The following is a 21,844-nucleotide window of genomic DNA, read 5'->3' as shown; positions in this document are numbered from 1 at the left end:
ACCCCTTATACGAACCCTAACCCCACGTTCCCCTTCCTCCTCCTCAGGGCTCCCTCTCTCCCCCTCTTCCCTTTCCCTGAGCAGTTTTCCTCCCTTCTACGCTCCCCCCCCTTTCCCATCCTCTCTTCTATGCCTCTGTGTTCCCTCATGCCTTGCCTTCCCTCTTCATATCCCACCCCACCCGTCTCCTGCCTGTTGGTGGCCCCCCGCCCCTACCACCGTCCAGCTCCCCCTACGCCTTCCTCTCCCCTTGTTTTCCCTCCTATCAGGCCTCCTGTCCTGCGGTAGGTCCTTACCAGCAGTTTTTATTCTTCATGTGTCCTCTGTCAGCTATGATAATGATGAAGTCCCATACTCCTTGACGGAGCGTAGGGGAACAATGCGGAAGACCCGTACCACTGTACTAGGCAAGGTCCTAGTGGAGGTCGTTTGCCATTGCCTTCCTCCAACCGTAATGGGGATGGATGATGATGATGAAGACGACACAACAACACCCAGTCATCTCGAGGCCAGTGAAAATCCCTAACCCCGCCGGCAATTGAACCTGGTAACTCCGTGCTCGGGAAGCGAGAACGCTACCGCGAGACCATGACCTGCAGACCCATTAGCTATAGTGGCTTTTTAAGTGTCTCTCGCTCTGTGTTTTTATACTGTGGCCGACTTTTAACTTGTGTGTGTGACTTCAATGAATTTTAAGTGCCCCCACAAATCGTCGACTGTGTTATTTTAACTGTATGTCGTTTTTAACTGTCCCCCAATGAATGTACCATTGTTAGTGTATGTCTTAACTTCCATTATCTCCACTTACTGTGTTTTCATATCCCCCTTTTTATGTATAAGTTTGCTCTTTTGTTATTTGTATGCCACTCGACTGAAGAGTGGCGGATTTTGCCGCTGCCAGCCGTCCCCTGCTCATGTGGGGCAGGGGCATGAAATTACAACAAACAAAAATATGTTACTGCTGACACCAGCCTAGTCCGTTAATGCGACCGTTTGCAGACTTGTTGGTCGGAGCTGCTCCTCACCTAGTGCATGCTGGGCAGCTGCCCACTTGCGTCGTCCCCTCCCTTTCTATGCTGTCTGCACAGGCACTGGCCGTGTTATTTTGTGTGCATTCTACTGTGATGTTGTTGCAGTAGCCGCAGGAACAGTTAAGCGTGGTGTATTTGTGCAGTTCTACTGCAATCAGTAAACCCATACATGAAGGGCATTTTGGGCAAATTTTCATCAATAAATCTTTCCATATTAATTTTAATCACTGTTAGCATACAACTGACACTGCATGAAAACAAACATGAGACAATACCGAGCAGTGCTGTTTGCAAGCTTGAGGGCGAAAAGTAAAGTGGGCATTACTAATGTCAACAGCAATTACTGCAAGTGAATGGAACAAGTTTGTTTCCAAGCAAGGAGCACAGCATATACCATAAATATTTGCAGTCTTGAGCAGGGTTTCTCAGTTAAGTTCAGATGCAAAGGCAAATAAGCTTACAAAGTGCAGTTAAGAAGTCTGATAATAACTAGATCCACAGCCTTTGTGAAAGTTTCAAATGAAATCATTTACGCTTTCAGATGTTAAAACATTACTTATTGCGACTGCAATTTCAGCAAGTTGTCATTTTCAAGCACTGTGGGGTGTTGTAACCTGCTGAATAGTATAAAGCTGCGCCGCGCAATGTAAGAGCAGCTGCAGGAGGTGTTGTGAATTTATCAGCTGGTGATATAAAGATGTAAACATTGAAGTTTAATTTCTTATTGTAGGCGTCGTAAATGGATCACAAAAGTGATTCACTTTCCATCCCTACTACACAAAAGTATTTGTCTTACTACGCCTACTACGTGAACTTTAGACTACAATGCTTACATAATTATTTCACCAATTCCATATCGTATATGGTGTATGGAACAACTAATAAATTCACAATACCTGCTGCAACTGCTCTTAAACAGCACGGCACAGCTGTCTATTACTGAATGGGTTACAGCATCCCACAATGCTTGAAAATGACAACACATCGAAACTGCAATCGCAATAAATGATAACAACCAAAAGTGAAAATTATTTCATTTAAAAAAGGAGTGCAATTATTTTGCAATGGGCGACTAGAGGCCATGGGTCCTTTCTAACAAAATGCTCAGAAAACATCCCTGAAGAACTTCCGAAATGTCGGTGAATCCGGATTCTCATTCGACATGGAGATAAAGTATGTTGAAGACATTATGTCAGCATATCTTTACACGTAGAAAGCCGGCCGCGGTGGTCCAGCGGTTCTAGGCGCTCAGTCCGGAACCGCGCGACTGCTACGGTCGCAGGTTCAAATCCTGCCTCGGGCATGGATGTGTGTGATGTCCTTAGGTTAGTTAGGTTTAATTAGTTCTAAGTTCTAGGGGACTGATGACCACAGATGTTAAGTCCCATAGTGCTCACAGCCATTTTTGAACACGTAGAAGACAGAAGGAAGCTAGATCAGGAGTTAGCACCTCATCGAGCCCATTGTAAACGGTATACGATTTTGGAAGAAGTCATGACAGAAATAAAAGAAAGGTGCTAGGATGGATATAAAATTAAAGGTGACAGGATATCATCGACAAGATCCGCTGATGACATTGCTGTCCTCAGTGAAAGTGAAGAATAATTACAGGAGGGGTTGAATGGAATGAACACTCTAAGTAGTACAGAATATGTATTGAGAGTAAATCGAACAAAGACGGAAGTAATGAGAAGTAGCAGAAATGAGAACAGCGAGAAACTTAACATCAGGACTGGTGATCATCAAGAGATGGAGTTAAGGAATTCTGCGACGTTGGTAGTAAAATAACCCATGATGGACGGAGCTAGGAGGACATAAAAAGCATACTAGCACTGGCAAAAAGGGCATTCCTGGCCAACAGAAGTCTACTAATATCAAACATAGACCTTTATCTGTGGAAGAAATGTCTGATAATGTACATTTGGAGAACAGCATTGTACAGTAGTGAAACATGGACTGTGGGAAAACCGGAACAGAAGAGATTCGAAGCCTTTGAAATGTGTGCTGCAGATGAATATCGAAAATTAAGTGGACTGATAAGGTAAGGAATGAGAAGGTTCAGCGCAGAACCGACGGGGAAAGAAATGTATGGAAAACACTGACAAGAAGGCACAGGATGGTAGGGCATCTCTTAAACCATCACGGAATAATTTCCATGCTACTAGAGAGAGTTGTAGAGGGTAAAAACTGTAGAGAAAACCAGAGGCTGGAATACACCCAGCAAATAACTGAGGTCGCAGATTGCAAGTGCTACTCTGAGATGAAGAGGTTAAATAAAATCTTCTTTGCAGTTCATTCATTCAATGGGTATGTTGCCACTCAACTGATACAAACGTCTGAGGTTCCGATCCGATCTCCAACCTGATACAGGATTTTACCTGTCACTACTTATTTGTGATAAAAACACCAAGTTGCGCCCTATTTTGTGTCTACACTCAACAGCGCGTCTCCGTATGACTGGCTAGGAGAAAATCAGTTCAACAGAACCATGTTTAGCAAAGCACTGTGGTGTTTAAGCTCACCTTCTGGTCGAGTGCAACTTTACTTTATTCAAGATAAAATTTAATTGGGATGGTCGGGCGGGGATTTTAACACCATCGCCCCCTCCCACTCCCACCGAATACGAGTCATAATATTCTGCTCGTTATACAGAAAGGAAAACCCATGAGAACAGACCAGACCTTTCGTCTTTCACGGGTGGAAGCGCTGCGTGACGGGTGACCGGAAAGGCAAAAAGGTGTAGCATTTAGCCGTTCGGGGAAACCAGTAAAGCTAGTTCATATGTGGCGATAGAGCGTAGCGGATCGTGAATATCTCTTCCTTGTGCGGACAAGTGCAGCGAGAACGCGAAACAGGACTTATCACCAGTTTTAAACAGTAGGCAGCCGAGCAGTGTGTCGTTGTAACTACGTTGCCAGTGATTACACGGTGTTTGGCAGTGCCTTCGCTGTTCACATGCTTGTATTATGCCTTAGGTGAGTACACGAGGGAGTTCGTGGCTTGTATTGCAGTTTATTTGGCTGGTGTTTATTTATAATTTTAGTTCAACTATAAACATTTGTCCACTGTACTGCGGTTCACTCAGATCTGTCCTGTAACGGGCTGTTTTCAAACATTGTTCCTCTGCGGTACACAATATCGAAAACAACTGCAAAAAGGCTGCTTATTTGGTAACAACATTGGCGAAAACTGCATAAGAATGATTTCTGAAAAAGCATTATCGAGTCATATTAGAAATAAAACTGTCAAAAATACTCGGTTATATTAGTGAACTGAGTTCTTATCATCTGACAGAACGAACCACATGATACGGAGTGCTTCAGAAGCAATCTATGAGAGGCAGAGAAGCGTAAATGCAGTGTTACTATTCGTGTTACACTCGAATATTAATATCTAGTTAGATAATATTATTCTGATCTCAGACTTTTAGCAGCTAACACGTTTATTTTAGGTAAATATTCTCCGTGAAGATCTTTATGAGTATACTGGCAGATCTTGGAAAAGTTTTCGGGGAGGTGCCTGCAAATGCAAAGTAAATTAATAAGATACAGTTTCGTTCGACTAAACGGTTAATGAGTCACAGTTGGAGTCATTCAAGAAATGCAGATACCCGGTACTAACATAAAGAGAACATGACAAATAGAATGACTGGAACGGTGAAACAGAGTTCACAGTTAGAGCCATGTTTAGCTTCATTGGTAGTGTACTGGGAAACTACACTTCATCTGTGAATACTATGCCCGTAAAATACCAGTACCAGCGTTACTGGTAGGCCTATACAGCTATAATATTTACGTCTTCCATTATGGTGGACTATTTCAGAATACAGAGGAGATACAAAGAAAGCCTTTGATAGTCACCCAACTGACAGAGGAGAACGTAAAATAAGTTGATGTTCTAAATACGCTGTCGAAGAATGACACGGAGCGAGATTGCATAATGTATGAGACTCTGGACTCTCATTCTAAAGCAGAGGGATTTAAATTAACCCCTTTGATGATGGCACAATCGATTTTCCTCCCCATCCTTGTTCGTTCCGAGCGCCATTGACAGGACGTTAGACGTTAATCCTCTCCGAAGGAAGTTGAATATTTGGTGAAAATCAGAAGATTTCGGAAGATAGCGTGGAGTGAGGGACGCAGGGATGTTCCCCTTCCCCTACATAAAGTTCTTGTTGCGCTGTAGAGATTAATTTCCCTTGTCCTTGAGAAAATTTTTCATTGTAATAAAATATTTTTTTCTTGTTTTCAGATTAGTAACAGTTCACTCCATTCTCATATGATATTCTAGCAATCGAAAATCATTGCGCCATGAACTGCAGCAAATAAAACTTAGTATCCGATACCGTTGTCTTATTGTTTTAGGTTCATCTTGCACTGACTTGTGTTCTGTACTGTTTAACAGAGACAAGTGCTGTGATGATGAATTTCAGTTTCCTACGTTGAGCTCAACACGTGATAATGAAACAGCTGGATATGTATAAATAATTTGTTTCATTCATTACACTGGATTTAGTGTTATTTCTCTGGGTCACTGTAGATGTATTGACCGTGTATAAGTAACAACTTCGCATGGAGAAGTAAGATTACTGACATAATGAAAAGCTAGCAGATATGTAACTGTCTCATTTTTATTCAACATTACAAACAGTTGAAACAACGCTTCAAAATTAAAAAACAAAAAAAAAAAACAAGTTTTATTACGTGTTTTGAGTATGTACAGGTCGTTTATAATGGTGGTGCTGAGGTTTAATTTATTTACTGTGTTCGTCTTGCTACATCTTTACAGTGCAGTTTAGTCTGTAGGTCTTGGTATACACCATCTGATCAAAAGCATCCAAACACGTACTAGTGGATGTCAGCATGGGGAGTGTGAATCTATCCTTCGCCTTTGTGACGGCTTGAACTCTGCTGAGGTCACTTTCGATGAGTCGTCAATGTCAGTCTTCAAATGCCGATACCAGAGATGGTTCTGATGTTGGACGGTGGGGTCTGGAGTGAAGTCGACAATCTAACTCATCTCAAAGGTGTTACATAAACTTCAGCTCGGGACTCTGGACAGGCCAGTGCGTTTCAGGAATGTTGTTGTACACAAACCGTTTCCTCACGGATGCTGCTTTAGGACAGGGTACATAGTCATACTGATACGATCATTGAATCCGAACTGTTCCTCTACTGTATGTAGTACACAGCACCGTAAAATGTGTTGACATCGTCTTAAGTGCAATAAGCAAGTACCAAAATACCACCTCCTCCATACTTCATTGTTAGCACTGCACATGATGGGAGGTAAAGTTCTCCGAGCATTCGCCAAACCCAAATTCTTCCATCGGATAGTTGCAGCGTATAGCATGATTCATCACTCAAGATCACTCGAATCCAGTCATCCAGTGACCAGTAACGTCGCATTTTACGCCACTTCAAGCGTAGCTTGGCACTGACGACGGGAAATGCATGGCTTATGGGAACTGCTCTGAAACTGTATTCTGTTCTTTGTATCTGCCTACGCACACTCATTGCATTAGCTGGATTGCTGGTAGTATTCAGAAGTGCAGATTTCAAGGGACTTTTTACAAATACCTTCCGCAATGCTCGACTGTCTCTGTCTGTGTCAGTACATGAGGTCTGTTTGGTCTCGATTTAGCTGTGGTTATTCCTTCGTGTTTCCCCTTCACAACCACGTCACCATTAATCGACTTGGGCAGCCTTAGGAGGGCTGAAATATCCATGATGGATTTGTTACTCAGGTGATGTGATTAGTCCACGTTAGAAGCCAGCGACTCTCCTGACGACTCATTCTTCTGGTACTGCTGTTCTACTGCCAGCACAATACTCTCTGCCTCGTTTTATATTGGCGGCTCCACCTCTCTTGATATCTAGTGCTCAGTTCCATATTGTATGTTTCTGTAATCACAGTAGGCGATGCTAGCTGTGGTGTAAGGAGGAACGTCACTGGGCAGTAGATGGTTGGAAACGTGGGATTTGCAGCGATGAATCATGTTATACGATGTGGCAACTCGATGGGAAGGTTTGGGTTTGGCGACTGTCTGGAAAACGTTACCTACCATCGGTAGAGGAACAGCTCGACGACGAAGATTTTATAAACAAGGGAATGCACCCTGTCTTAAAGCAGCAACTGTGAGGAAATGTTCTCAGGACAATGACTTTTCTGAAATGGACTGGCCTACCCAGAGCCCCAACCTGAACCCAGTGGAACACCTTTGCGAGGATTTAGAACGTTGATTTCGCTCTAGACCCCAGCACCCTATACCACATAAGACAGTATACACTGTATTGAAAGACACGTTACAACGATACCCATCGATTAAAATACACAACATAAACATTAAAAGAGAAACAGCCTCACGATATTTGGGAGTACACACTGACGGAATGCACAGTTTCACCCAACACATGCTCATAACTTCCAGTAAAGCAGAGAAAATACTCTACGAAGCTCCAGCATAAACAGTAGATAGTACAGACTATCTGTCACACACGTGAGTATACTATTTTCCTCTCTATGAATTCGTGGTGAGCTTCGCAGCAAGTACACGGGCATGTAGGCTAGCTCCAATGACCAACAGGACCTTGGGATTCGTGGAGAAATGAGTTTACTCATGAGGCAGTCAGGGACATTGTGCACTACAACAGCAGAGGCGCTGTGTGTGGTATTTGGTGTCTTCCCGAACGACATAACGAAAGGATGCAGGACCATGTTGCTATTGGCTTGAAGACACGGTAATGTGAGGGACATAATAGAGGAAAACGTCGAACACCAAGGCCAACTAATTGCTTGGTGGTTGAACGTCTGGCAGTGGGAGTGAGACCAAAGTGATAAAGGCTGTAGGTTGTACATCATTTTCCCGAACGTCAGGGAAAGGTAAAAGATGAATCATGCCAATTGTGGCCATGGCATGGTTGATTTCCTGACTGGTCAGGGCCCATATCCAGCGCATCTCTAGTGCATCCCACTTTCTATGGACGGCAATTGCCAGTTTAGTGAATATGGATCAGCCGAATGTATCATGCTATACAGTACTCACACACACGGCGAAATGTTACAGGAATTAGAGCAGAAAAACTTCAGCACAAACACAGGTATCCAAAGAAATCGGTACAATTAAGTGAACTAACTGACCACATACTCAAGACAGAATACGCCATCTACACTCATGCTCATAAATTAATGATAATTGCAGAATGTGGTGCCACACAACGTGGCACTACACGAAACAGGCGCTAATACCATAGGCACATAGGCAACACACACGACACAGATCTGTAAGTCCATGGTATTGGTGATAATTTGAGAAAACCGTCCTGAAACACATGTGCTACAAAGCGCCACTGTTTACTGCGCATGTACCCTAACATCAATATGGGATATGATCACCATGCACACGAACACAGGCCGCGCAACGGGTTGGCATACTCTGGATCAGGTGGTCGAGCAGCCGCTGGGGTATAGCCTCTCATTCTAGCACCAGTGCCTGTCGGAGCTCCTGAAGTGCCCTAGGGGTTTGAAGACGTGAGCGATACGTCAACCGAGAGCATCCCAGACGTGCTCGATGGGGTTTAGGTCTGGAGAATAGGCAGTTCACTCCATTCGCCTGATATCTTCTGTTTCAAGGTACTCCTCCACGATGGCAGCTCGGTGGGGCCATACGTTATCATCCATCAGGAGGAAGGTGGGATACACTACACCCCTGAAAAGGCGGACATACTGGTGAAAAATGACGTCCCGTACACTTGACCTGTTACAGTTTCTCTGTCAAAGACATGCAGGGGTGTATCCATGTACTATGTACCTGACACCAGGCTTTACGGGCTCTCCTGTGACCAGGGGTCAGCGGAAAGCACCTCTTAGGTCTCCAGGTGAATAAATCATGTCTGTTCAGTCGTTTGTAGACTGTGTGGCTGCGGTAAGGTCCCGAGCAAGGCTACCTGCAGTACTCCGTGGCCATCTGCGGTGGGATATCGGTCTTCTTGTGGTGTTGTACACTTTGTACGTCTCGTACTGTAGCGCCTGGACACGTTTCCTGTCTGCTGGAATCGTTGCCATAATCCTGAGATCACACTTTGTGGCACACGGAGGGCCCGTGCTACGACCTGCTGTGTTTGACGAGCCTCCAGTCGCCCTGGTATTCTACGCCTCACAACGTCATCAATATGTATTCTCTGAGCCACTTTCAACACACAGTCACCATTAGCATGTCCGAAAACGTCTGCACACTTACTCGCTGCACCGTACTCTGAGATGCACCAACACACCTCTGTGTATGTGGACAGCTGCTAGCGCCACCGCGCGACGACCGCAGCTCAAATGCACCGCATGGTTATACCCCGAGGTGATTTAAACCCGCAAACCGCCCTCCAGAGCGATGTTTCACCATGTATCAGCATTATCCTTAATTTATGAGCATGAGTGTATAAGCAAACGAGATCTTACAGGCAAAGTAGTAGACGACAAAGAGATGACGTGTTAGTTCAGATGATGACTCCAGGACAATGGATTCCTCCAACACCGATTTAGAGGACGTAACTAACGAAGAAAAACATGTATCCACTCAAATATAGAATCATTTGACATGGATCAACCCAATGACAAATTGTTATGTAATCATGGCCAGTTACTACACCAGGTGCCACGTTAAACCAGTTACTTTAATGATACTGGTTCTAGCACAGAGCATAAGTTAGAATAAGAGTTCACACATGACAAAACACACGAAGAATCACAATACATAGCACACACAACACATATGAATAATAATATTTTATCACATACTACACAAACACCGCGTTGAATGTATAACCCAATGTGGCTGGTTATTGTACCAGGCACTCGGCTTAACTGTGAAGCACTAGCCTGGAATTAAATAGAATAGCATATTACCACACCTCAGTAAGTAACCTTGGGAGGCACTGCACGGGGATTTTGGGTTTGAGGTCACATTCTGAGACCTGCTCCCTGGGCAGTGCAGGTGGAGGAGGAACTACCACTCAGTCTCTTTCTGTCGTTCTTCTTAAATTTAAAAAAAAAATATATTTTTTTTTACATCTTCCGATTTACGATTTCATTTTCAATGGATGAAAAGTATAATACATCTAGCATTTACACAAAGAAAGAGTACATAAGGCCTCTACGAAGCTCTGCCTCCACGTAGTGCTGCATGGGCCACGGATCCACGGCCTCAGCTGCGTAGCAAGAGCCGCGTGGTTGGGGTCCTTGGCTCCAGCCCGCACGAAACTTGCTAGGTGGCAGGCACTAGTAGTCCAAATGCCGCACGAATAAAACGTGCAGCAATGCATTACTACCTACTCTGGTTTCGGTTCTTGAGGATAAATTGGCTGCCAATTGCTCCACAGATAATCAGACACGTAATTCAAGGTGTCCATCCCATGTTAATGTCCAGTCATAGGTGTCTGGATACTTTCGATCAGATAGTGCATTTAGTTTTTCTTTTCATTGTTTAGAGAAAAACCTGTCACTATCTGACTGTTTATAATCGTTCATTGAATTTGCTTGATTCTTTAGTTTAAAAGTTTTCGGGTTAGCAATATAGTAGATAAACTTACAAAAATCATTCACATATGTACTTACCTTCAAATTACTCTTGTTAATTAAGGCTTTTAAATTTTAACTTTCAGATTTACTAAGACAGATATGTGGACCATTTTCATTGGTTTTTCTTCACTGATTGGGGTCGTAGTTGTAATTTTGGTAATCCGTTCATTCTGCCCAGGTTGTAATCTGTATAAGCGAAGAAACAACTGGACTGTTTATAAGCGTATGTATCTTGCTACTGGATGATAGGTAACTTGCATAGATTGAGAGTCACGTATTCATACTAACAGATATGAATTTTCAGGCTTTGGCAGGGGTGATACCTCATATGGGCGAAAAAAGAAGGGTAGTGTTAACAAAGGTATGTGAGTGAATACTTCGTGACCTTGCTTGACTTTCATTCATTCGCTGTACTTATTAGTGGTATTGGACATGCAATACTAACAGAAGGTAATTTACAGGTGTCAAAAAGACAAAAACTTCAGTGCCGTCGTTAAACCAGATACCGTCTGTGACAGTTGTTGCAAGTCAACCTGTGCAAGTGAATTTTCCCCAGTCGTATACTCCAGAAAAAAGTATGAGGCACGCTGTGTACAATCAATTACCTCAGCCACAAGGTACACCTTTCCTAACTAAGTAACAATTGAACTAAAATTTATCCATACTGCATAGGAATTGTGTGTGATCTGCTACTGTATTATGAAGTACGGAAAAAAATGCTTCTTGTCTATTGACACTTTTTTCGTATTTACTTCACAAAAATAATTTAAATAGAAACTTTTTAATATAACACGTTAATAAAATGGACTATCTGTATGGGGTTAGGAATCTGTATGGGCTTAGAAGAAGTTATTTTACCTTTTTAGGCCATTTTAGAAACGTGTTATACATTGAAGCACCAAAGAAACTGGCACAGGCATGCGTATCCAAATACAGAGACAAGTGAACATACAACGCCTATATAAGACAACAAGTGTCTGGCGCAGTTGTTAGATCGGCTACTGCTGCTACAATGGCAGGTTATCACGATTTAAGTTAGTTGAACGTGGTGTTATGGTCGGCGCACGAGTGATGGGACACAGCGTGTTCGAGGTAGTGATGAAGTGGGGATTTTCCCGTACGACCATTTCACGAGTGTACCGTGAATATCAGGAATCCAGTAAAAGATCAAATCTCCGACATGGCTGTGGCAGGAAAAAGATCCTGCAAGAACCGGAGTAACGTGACAGAAGTGCAACCGTTTCGCAAATTGCTGTAGATTTCATTGCTGGACCACCAACAAGTGTCAGCGTGCGAACCATTCAGCAGAAAATCATCGATATGGGTTTTCGGAGCCGAAGGCCCAATCGTGTATCCTTGATGAGTCCACAACACAAAGCTTTACGCCTCGCCTGGGCCCGCCAACACCGACATTGGACTGTTGATGGCTGGAAACATGTTGCCTGGTCGGACGAGTCTCGTTTCAAATTGTATCGAGCGGATGGACGTGTACGGGCGTGGAAACAACCTCGTGAACCCATGATGCCAGCAGGGGACTGTTCAAGCTGGTGGAGGCTCCGTAATGCTGTGGGGCGTATGCAGTTGGATTGATATGTGACCCCTGATACGTCTAGATACGACTTTGACAGGTGACACATAAGCATACTGTCGGATCACCTGCGTCCATCATGTTCATTGTGCATTCCGACGGACTTGGGTAATTCCAGCAAGACAGTGAGACACCCCACATGTCCAGAATTGCTGCAGAGCGGCTCCAGGAACACTCTTCTGAGTTTAAACACTTCCGCTGGCCACCAAACTCCCCAGACATGAAGGTTACTGAGGATATCTGGGATGCCTTGCAACGTGCTGTAGAGAAGACATCTCCACCCCCTCGTACTCTTACGGATTTATGGAGAGCCCTAGAGGATTCATAGTATCAGTTCCATCCTGCACTACTTCAGACATTAGTCGAGCCCATGCCACGTCGCATTGCGGCACTTCCGCGTGTTAGGCAGGTGAACCAGTATCTTTGGCTCTTCAGTGTATAAAAACTTTTTAGTTAAATAATTATTTTCTGCTTTTTGATCTTGTGTGTGTGTGTGTGTGTGTGCAGTTTTTCAATAGGTTTCAAGAATTTTGTTGAGGTTACAACAGAGGATGTGATAAGTTCCAGGTGTATTTCAGTTTCTTTTCACCTAAGTCGTCCAGTATGTCGCTTCGTCTCACTTATATTTCGCAAAAGGCCGTGACGGTAAAAGTTAGAGAAATTCGAGGTCACCGGAGGCTTACTGGCAATCGTCCGTACTGTAAAACATTCGCAACTGGAACAGGAAAAGGGCGGAACAGCAGCGGTACACAAAGTACCCTCTCCAGCCCCCTCCCCTTGCTACACACCAGACTGTGTATTTCTTTAAGATACCTTCCGCACTACACCGTCGGAGTTCTTTCTATGTATGGTCCAAGTTTAGTCAAGTGGTGTTACTTGGCAGTGACACATCATACGAAAGTTACTTTCGTCCTTAAGTTTTGTGCACCAGTGTATTATGCTGATTAAAACTGAAAATATAGTGAAGTCCTAATATTCTCCTTACTTACATCCATTGAAGTTTTGATTAAATATCTGATTTACCATCGTTATTTTAGAGGTTTTTTGACTTAATTACCAATAAATAAAAATCGCCTACCCACGATCTGCCCTCTAAGAAACTTGTTAGCAGATCTTATCAACTAGCTTACCTGAAAGGTAGTAAGCATATCAACATTCCATTAATCATAGTTTATCGACATTATTCTCCTCATATGTACTTCAATGAAATCGTAAATGTGGTTCACAAATGCCACTACAAACACCATGGACTACCTGAGATGTAGTAGCTCTTCTTACATTATGTTCCTCGTCGGCTAAAATCGTTCCGATTTCCCTTCAGTTGTTATGAGAAACCAGTGAAAAGCGTTAACCGAAATATGTACACAGTTTTGGAATACTGCTAATGAAGGTTGGAACCGTAATTCAGCACTACTTCCAAGCGAAGCGCTTCACATTTGCGTATAAATGCAAACAGCTAGGCATATTTCTTGTTTTCCTACGCCGTTTTGCTTGCTTCAACGGTATCAACACTCTCACCGGGCGTACTAATCCTGTCTGCGTACCACAGTTTTGCGTCGTGGTTATAACTCGGGTATATCGAGTGATTCGGTGTGGCAACAAACAACATTACGTTCTAGCACTGGTAGGTTGCACTCAAACTGTCGTGTTCTCCAGTATAAATGCTTGGTCACAGCAAAAAGCGAAAGCTCGTGAACGCTTGTATTCGCTCCGGTGTAAAGAAGGCTTAATTACGTTTATGTCGGCGATTGTTCAGAAGCCTAAGTGGAGGAACTTTCTCCTTTTTCGTATGCTGAGTCCTTTCAGTCATGACCTGGGAATTCTTTGTCTGAAGTATTTACTCTTAGCTTATGTTATTGAGGTAAGTGTGGGTACAGTACATTATTCTGTTTGTATTGTTCAGAGCTTGTTCAATGATTGATAAACTGAAATTTCATCCATCTTCATGTGTATCAAAGTGAGCCGCATTTTGATTGCTGGAACAAGGCGCTTAAAATTGTAAGTCCACCACTGATTCTTAATGTTTGCTTGGTTTGTTTGATGCTAAATTGGTCGATGTTACTATAAAAATACTGAATAAAACGGCCTCTTGTGGCACCATTGGCTAGCAAACCACAAAAGCTTTCACCGCAGTCAACTGGTGAACTATCCTCATATGCCACCAGCTTTATCCTCCAGTCGGTGCGTTGATCTTGTCACATGTAGTTGAAAATAGTTAGTACAAAACTTTAAATTAAACATTTATCAACCATTCCGAAATTGTCACTACTGCATCGCCCACTCAACTAGATGTGATTGTTCCGTACAATAATACGTACTTTCATGCAATACAACAACCGATTTGATGATCAAAACTGATAAATCTTGTGTTCTAAATATTGTTATTTCTCCGAAACTACTTATCGGATTCAGAAAGGTGAAGTGCAGTTGAATTCATCTCGTTGACATCAACAATACTTCCAACACACCTGTTACAAAAGAAGAGACTGGTACCGAAGTCTCTGTAATTAATACAACTTCAAAAAGAGACTATACGTCGTTAGTGAAGACTTTCTTACAATTACATGAGTGAAAACAGAATTACGATATCCTAAACGAATCCAAAAATTTTTGATGTGGACAGCTTACTGAGATCACCCATTATGCTCACGATAAGCCTTTATCACATCTAAGTCTTTCTCAAGCGACGTGAGAAATACAAACTACGATTTATAGTTTCCCAAGTAGCTCATCTTGATAGCAAAGATGATCTGTATAATTCTATGTAATAAAACTGAGACAAAAGTTAATTTCGATTCAGCGAAATCACTGTGATCATAAGTGAACACAAAACTAACGTGGGGTAGCAGATGTGTACCAAGCTACCAAGTGTGATTCGCTTGTTTCGTAAATTAAAGTCGTGAATGGTTTACAGCCGAAAGAACTAAAAACGTTAACAGTATCTCCCCTTAATTTTAAATTCTCTCTGATACCACAACAGCAAATAAAGAAAGAGATTTAACTTTTCATAGGGATTTAGAATACAAAAAACTAAGTAAGAGCCAACGTAGCTGCAGATCTTTGCCTTAAGTTCCATGATACGTTAACATTGACGTACCCTACAGATATTTTGAGAGATTCTCACAGTGATTTCTCTGCTTACAATGGACCATCAGCATGCCAATTTGGAAACATTACTTCTGTACGTTGATACATATTTGTCTACGTCTTAAAGTTTCAAGTTACCATTTGTATCATGAGTTTTTAATTTCCTTAGATATGTGTAGTGTTTTGAAGCCGACATGTCATATGATAGAACTGGAACATTATTATTTTTTTTTTTTGCAGCTGTCATGCAGTCTCCGGAGTCTCCACCACACTGTATTGTAGCAGTTGCATATGATTCTCGTCGTATACTGCTAGCACATAACCCAATATACCGACAGTAAAACAAATCTCAGCAGAAGTATTTTTTAATATTTCGCCCAGTACAGTGGTAAAATGTAGGTACAAAAGTTAAGACGTCATGATCAAAGAAGACTGTGTGATATATTCTTACGAATAGAAGAAAGTATTTCTTGGAAAATACGAAGATTTAGTTATTTCTGCCGTATATTTGCTGAGGGAAAGCGATGCGGGGTGTTATTTAAGGAGTTAAGAATAGGTAATAAAACCATATACTATAAAAATCACAGTATTTATTCTAATACTGGTTTTTTGCGACCTAGTAATATTAGTACATATTAGTTTTACGTAGCACTGAAGTGTACTTTCAAAGTCTGAAAACGGAACAGATAGTTGAAATTGAATAAGAATCGAATTACAAAAGTCCTGGATGTAGTCTTCCCTCCATGTGTCATCAAAAACCTGCAGTACTACTCTTTACTCGCACAAAACAGTTATGTTTAAGGATTTAAATAATTCAGATTGAGAACTATTTAACAGTACATTGTAACATGCATGTTTACATACACTAAGTAATGAAAACCTACTCTGTGCCATGCTCATGATTCAAACTACCAGGTGTTCCTCATGTATGAGAACTATTTGTTTTCATTAATTCGCGCATCCCCTTCATTACTACAGAAACACAAAATTTGGTAGTGGTTCTGTGAAGGCAGGTAAAAGATTTTCGAAAAATAAATCACATTGGAAACGCAATTTATGAGAAATAACTCTGGACAATGTTAGTGAATGAATACTGTGGTTGTAGAGATCTATTACTAATTTCTGTTATATAGAGAGCTAGCACTAGCAAACCATTACTGAGGGATATCTTTCAAGGAAGTGTATTACCATTAAATTCATATTAATATTGTTGTTATGTAAATACTATTATTATTATCATTATTGTTAATTACACTACAATGTGTCGTATAATACTGTTTGCCAAAATGCAATCTTTGGTAACTTTCCTGTACTGACACTATTCCACAGAATGTAGCAAATCGTATCAGTGAAGGCGTGCAGAGGCTCATGGGTGACGAGTTAACTAACGCATTTGATTATGTGATATAATACATAATGCTGTACGCCCATGAGGAAATAGCTCTTGAAGAATAAGATGTAATGAAATTATTTCGTAGGCTCATTTTCTCAAGAGCATAATTTTTCTCGCTCTCAAATAGTTCAGGTGTTATGTGGAGGACTTCCAGGTAGTGGAAGTGTGGATGAAAATTATGTCAAAAAATAAGAAAGATAAATTTGTATTATTTGTAATTGAATTTCTGCTGTAGAATATCTTGATAGACAAGAACACTCTTTTTGGCTACATCCAAAGCATTTATTATGACATTAAAAAGGAATAGATTCACAGATATTGAAATATTTTGTGACCCATTGCCTGGCTTTGTGTAACAATAATGTGTATTTTGCCTAAATTCCCAGCGTTGTAGCTTGAATGCGTATAGATTACTGACTAGTTTTTCCCACAGTTAATGGATACCTCAACTTCTCAGGGTAAGTAATTGACAGAGGGAACTGATTCTTTACCCTGCTGTCACACTAGTAAGCTTAAACGTAGCTCCTCAGAGACCAGCTGTCATTCTGTTAGTAATCAACTTGGCATCTCGCCCGAATCAGTATGGAGATTATGACATCGACATTATCCTAAATAGTATTCAATGAGCTATAGATGCACAAACAAATACAAACTGCAATAACTCACCCAGTGGAAAGTCTAGGCAACAAGAGCCATATTGTCACGACCAACTGAAGGTTTGCTACCCTAATCAGCTTTAGTTGTTCACCTGTAGCACCCACACACTGAATCAGACCACGGAAGTAGTTGCACATTGCGAGTATACTCGCTTTCTTGGTCTTGGATGAGACCAACTATACGAGACAGTACTCGGATTTAAATTTTGTCTACTGTGGTTTGCTCGACCTTTGGTGTAGTTCAGGGTAAAGAATTCAAAAAAATTAAACCTAAGAAATAAAGTCTGGGTGTCCATTGTTTATAGTATAGCTAAGAGCCCCCATGAGCTAATACACGAAATAATATTCAGAAAGAACAGTCAGCACAGAAAGACGGCTCTGGTGTGTCGTTGGGCTTAGACATGCCGCTCAGCTACCTCTGAGGGAGCCGGTACTCATCTCTGTCACATGAACCCAATGTTTTAATTTAATTGTAGTCCAAATAAATGCAGCCAGGAATTGCTAGTCTAAAATCATGCATCACTCACAGCAGTTTAATTTTTACAGAAATCTTGGTTTATTACTTTTCGACACCATAAATGAAATTTAAGTTCACAGTTGACAAATTAAATCAATGTTCTACTGAGGATTTGTATCCAATGGAAGCTATCATCAAATGGCGATAAACTCCAAAAAACTTTCTCCAGAACTGTTAACGTTCAACTAGCGCCACTTCAGAATACAAGTCTCACACTGCCTAATCGTGAAAAATATAATAAGTCCAACTTGTTAGCTGGGTTAAGCTGCAGAAGAAAATGAAGACCACCAGAGTTTCTCCCGCATGAAAATTCTCGTGTCCAGTTCACAAGCTGAATGCATCTATAACAGGCATTAGTGTATAAAAATGCTCTATGTTTTCGCCAACGACACTCCACAAAAATTTTACAAGGCCAAAGTGAAAAACTTAGGATTATTCTGTCGCCTGGTAAACGCAACTGTCTCGTTGCCCGTTTGAATTAAACCCCCAAAGATCTTGCCTCATAAAGGTTCTCACTACGATTGTCTCTTCCAAAACGACCGCCATGCTTATAAACCATTGTACTGACAAGAATCAAAAGAAACATTTTTATTATCTCAAAATACTAAAAAACCATAATTTTAACATTTTATATACGTATTACACATACATATTACAAAATACACTAAGCTTTTTCTACATGAAATTTCATTTTCCTCTGTCTGCAATAAGTAATGATTTTGTGCTGACAATCGCGGTTTTTCAGGTTTTCTAGAGTAAATAAATATTAATAAATACAGTTCATCATGTTGATACTCCCTACTTATATCTAGTTTTGGGTACTGCTACTACAATTATGATTTTCATTCTTATTTCGTCAAAAAAAGATTTCGTGGTGCAGAAGGCACATTCCGGCCCATAATTCAAAACTGTGCACTATTTTAACATGTCTACTATGATTGCCTGATAGAGCTCAACGAGATCTATCCATTGACACCTCATTTGTCGTAAATGCTTACTTCGTTGCCGAAATATAAGTTTTTATAGCTGGAACAATATACAAAATCTTCAGTTCTACAGTAACTTATAAAGTATTTCAGATATCGAGGGCGTATCTTTACTGGCACAATTGTCTTATTTTCCTATGTAAAACGAGCCTACTGGCTCCTCTGTGCCTCAAGTGGAGTAATATTTATTAAATTTTAGTCTTACTTTTGTACACTGAAACAGTTCCACAGAGTGGCAATTCAGACCCTCTAACGTCTGGGTTTTTCCGCCTTGGGAAACGGTCCAGCCATAGCTGTCAGCCTCTGGGGAGTGTCTCACGCCAGTAAAACGTCTGGTTGCGCTGATGTTTTGGACAAGGAACTGACCATACACGTCCACCTTCAGAGAACACCTGGCTGTGCACGTTTTACCCTTCTGAAAGTAGCGGCTCGGATGTGTACTGTACTTGCCTACTCCAATATCGCTTGATTATTCTCATTTCACTTTAAATTCTTTATTATTTTTTGTTTGTTGTTTTATATTTTCTGTTAGAATTTATATTTTAGTTTATGCTACTGAAGAGATGAAAATAGCAAGCAGGTTCAGAATGATGTAGGTTGCAGTAGGTATTCAGAGACTCAGAGACGAAGAGGTTTGCTTGGAATAGAGTAATCTGAAGAGCTGCATCGAACCAGTCATTAGACTGAAGATAACAACAAAAACTTTGTTATGGTGATGATTGTCATTGTTTAAACAATCTACTATTCCTTGCCCATTACATTACTTTTAAAAATGAGTCACCATAATCTAATCACATGGTAAATGTAGAATACCTAAACTCTCAAGCAGGGGCTTACAGAAGCTTCTAGATTAGCATATTTTACGATTCTAATGGTCTTTTTTTTGTATTCTGAAAACCCACTTAGCTGCTGCCAAATTATCCGAGAATATGTCCTCATATTGAAGGTGGGAAAGAAAGTAGGCATAATAGGTAGAGCCTACTCTTAATTGTTTCTTCACATGACTGACATATTTTAAATAGCGTTGAGATTGATACTATTTAAAATTTCCATCACAAACTCAGCGACGTAGTTAATAAGTATGCTTGGTCAGTCAGCTAGTCATGCACCTAGATCTCATATTGACATGGTAGCCACACACTTAACAGGTGTACAGCACTCTATTAACAGTGGTTTCATCCTTCACAAATTGGGAACCATTGTTAAGTGAAGAACAGTTGCTTATTTGCTACACGTTCTCATGTTAAAATTTTCTTCTCTGCATTAGTCTCTGTGGAAACTATACTACACCGCAACAGTACTCCTGTGGCAAAAGTAAACAACCAGAGGTATCTAAGGAATACTGATCATGTGACTGAATCATATAGGCCACCATTTTCAGTGATTCACGTCGTTAATTATATTACCATTGTACACATAAAAAAATGCCTACTCCAAAAGTAAACAAAAGCTCGATGATTCATTGGCACAAAGACGTGGTGTACACAGACATGAGACTACATATGGTAGTAGTAATCTAGATTACGCTTTTAGACTGAATAAATCTTAATAGTTTTAATTTTGATAAGATGAAGACGTCATTAAACTACCTTTACCAGTGATACAGAAATCTAGAAATATATGAGACTTTCGTCTCATACGTCAAACACTAACAGATAAGTGTTTATGAAATTTGAACGTTCTTTACTTGATTTAGACAAACAATTATACAACATTAAAGTAATTTATGGGCCTAGAGTAACAATTACATTTAAACTACTTGTGTGAATGTATTTAAAGTAATCTCCCATGTTCCTGTAGAGTATGGTATGAGCTTGCCATATCAATTTTGCGAGAAAAGCTTCAATTCCATAATGCATTTCTCAATACTTAATGCACAATGATAATTAACATGAGCATATACGTTACAACAAATGTTGAGAACTGTTTAACCTTCAATCTACTTGTACAATGGAGTCAAACACACGTGTTACAGATATAGCAATCAAATATTTTCTTTCTGTCAGACGGAAATTCTTAAGCAGGAGTGAAATGTAACTAGCACCATATTTTTCCTTGTAACAACAGTCCGCTATTCCAGTACACTTCTTAATTTGTTTAGTACATATGGACAACTAACTGAGGAATCGGAATGAGGTAAAGTACATGAATTTTATCGCTACAAATATAAGTCGTATTCCACTCGAGTACAGAGTCGCACAACAGCTGTTCATCTGTCGTTGCAACCAGGTATGTACAGCTGCCAGTCATGTGATGCCAGTTTCCGGGCCGGCCGGAGTGGCCGAGCGGTTCTAGGCGCTACAGTCTGGAACCGCGCGACCGTTACGGTCGCAGGTTCGAATCCTGCATCGGGCATGGATGTGTGTGATGTCCTTAGGTTAGTTAGATTTAAGTAGCTCTAAGTTCTAGGGGACTGATGATCTCAGAAGTTAAGTCCCATAGTGCTCAGAGCCATTTGAAAAAGCCAGTTTCCGGTTCGACGTGTCCACACAGCCCCAGGTGTTCTGCTGGTGCAAGACACTCGCTCCGCCTCTGCACTGGGATTTCTCATATATGAGAGCTTGTCAGTCACACGTCAAAGCCACTGTCATCTATGTGCAGAAATGTGAACACTTACCTTTATGTTTAAATTCCAATTTTAGGTGTCTGATCGCTAGAGCCACCAAAGGTTCCTGTGGCGCACCATTCAGTTTAGTTCTGTTTACTGGCGCTGACAGAGTAACCGGTATTTCCAGCACCAGCAGAAGAGCATGCTTTGTACCACGCTGTGCTGTCTTTCTAGTTCCAGCAGGTAGTAGTCTCATTCAGTCGCTACAGAAGGGACTACTGCTTGATCTCTTCAGTCGCTACAGAAGGGACTACTGCTTGATCTCTGTGTGTCGCTTTCACCGTCAATAAATGTGTTGTTATAAATTTTAATTATGAAAGACTTCCAATTTTCATCGGAAAAACATACAGTTTTAACCATAGCTTGTTCGTCTAATGGAGGACACCAGTTGTAACAATTTACTCACTG

The 21,844-nt window shown here is 41.1% G+C and overlaps 1 protein-coding gene across 1 annotated transcript in view; it reads left to right on the top strand.

The window, feature by feature from the left end:
- The window catches only part of LOC124616467, a 34,009-nt gene extending 18,238 nt beyond the window's left edge, over window positions 1-15,771 (top strand). Inside the window, exons 2-4 of the mRNA XM_047144776.1 lie at window positions 10,906-10,962; window positions 11,063-11,218; window positions 15,517-15,771. Coding sequence (XP_047000732.1) covers window positions 10,906-10,962; window positions 11,063-11,218; window positions 15,517-15,617 — 314 coding nt within the window. The 3' untranslated portion in view covers window positions 15,618-15,771. The remainder of the gene's footprint in view (window positions 1-10,905; window positions 10,963-11,062; window positions 11,219-15,516) is intronic.
- Window positions 15,772-21,844: the final 6,073 nt, after the last annotated feature.

This window comes from Schistocerca americana, chromosome 5 (genome assembly GCF_021461395.2).
Source record: "Schistocerca americana isolate TAMUIC-IGC-003095 chromosome 5, iqSchAmer2.1, whole genome shotgun sequence".
In the NCBI taxonomy this organism is placed as follows: Eukaryota; Metazoa; Arthropoda; class Insecta; order Orthoptera; family Acrididae; genus Schistocerca; species Schistocerca americana.
This window is presented reverse-complemented; position numbering and strand designations above follow the sequence as displayed.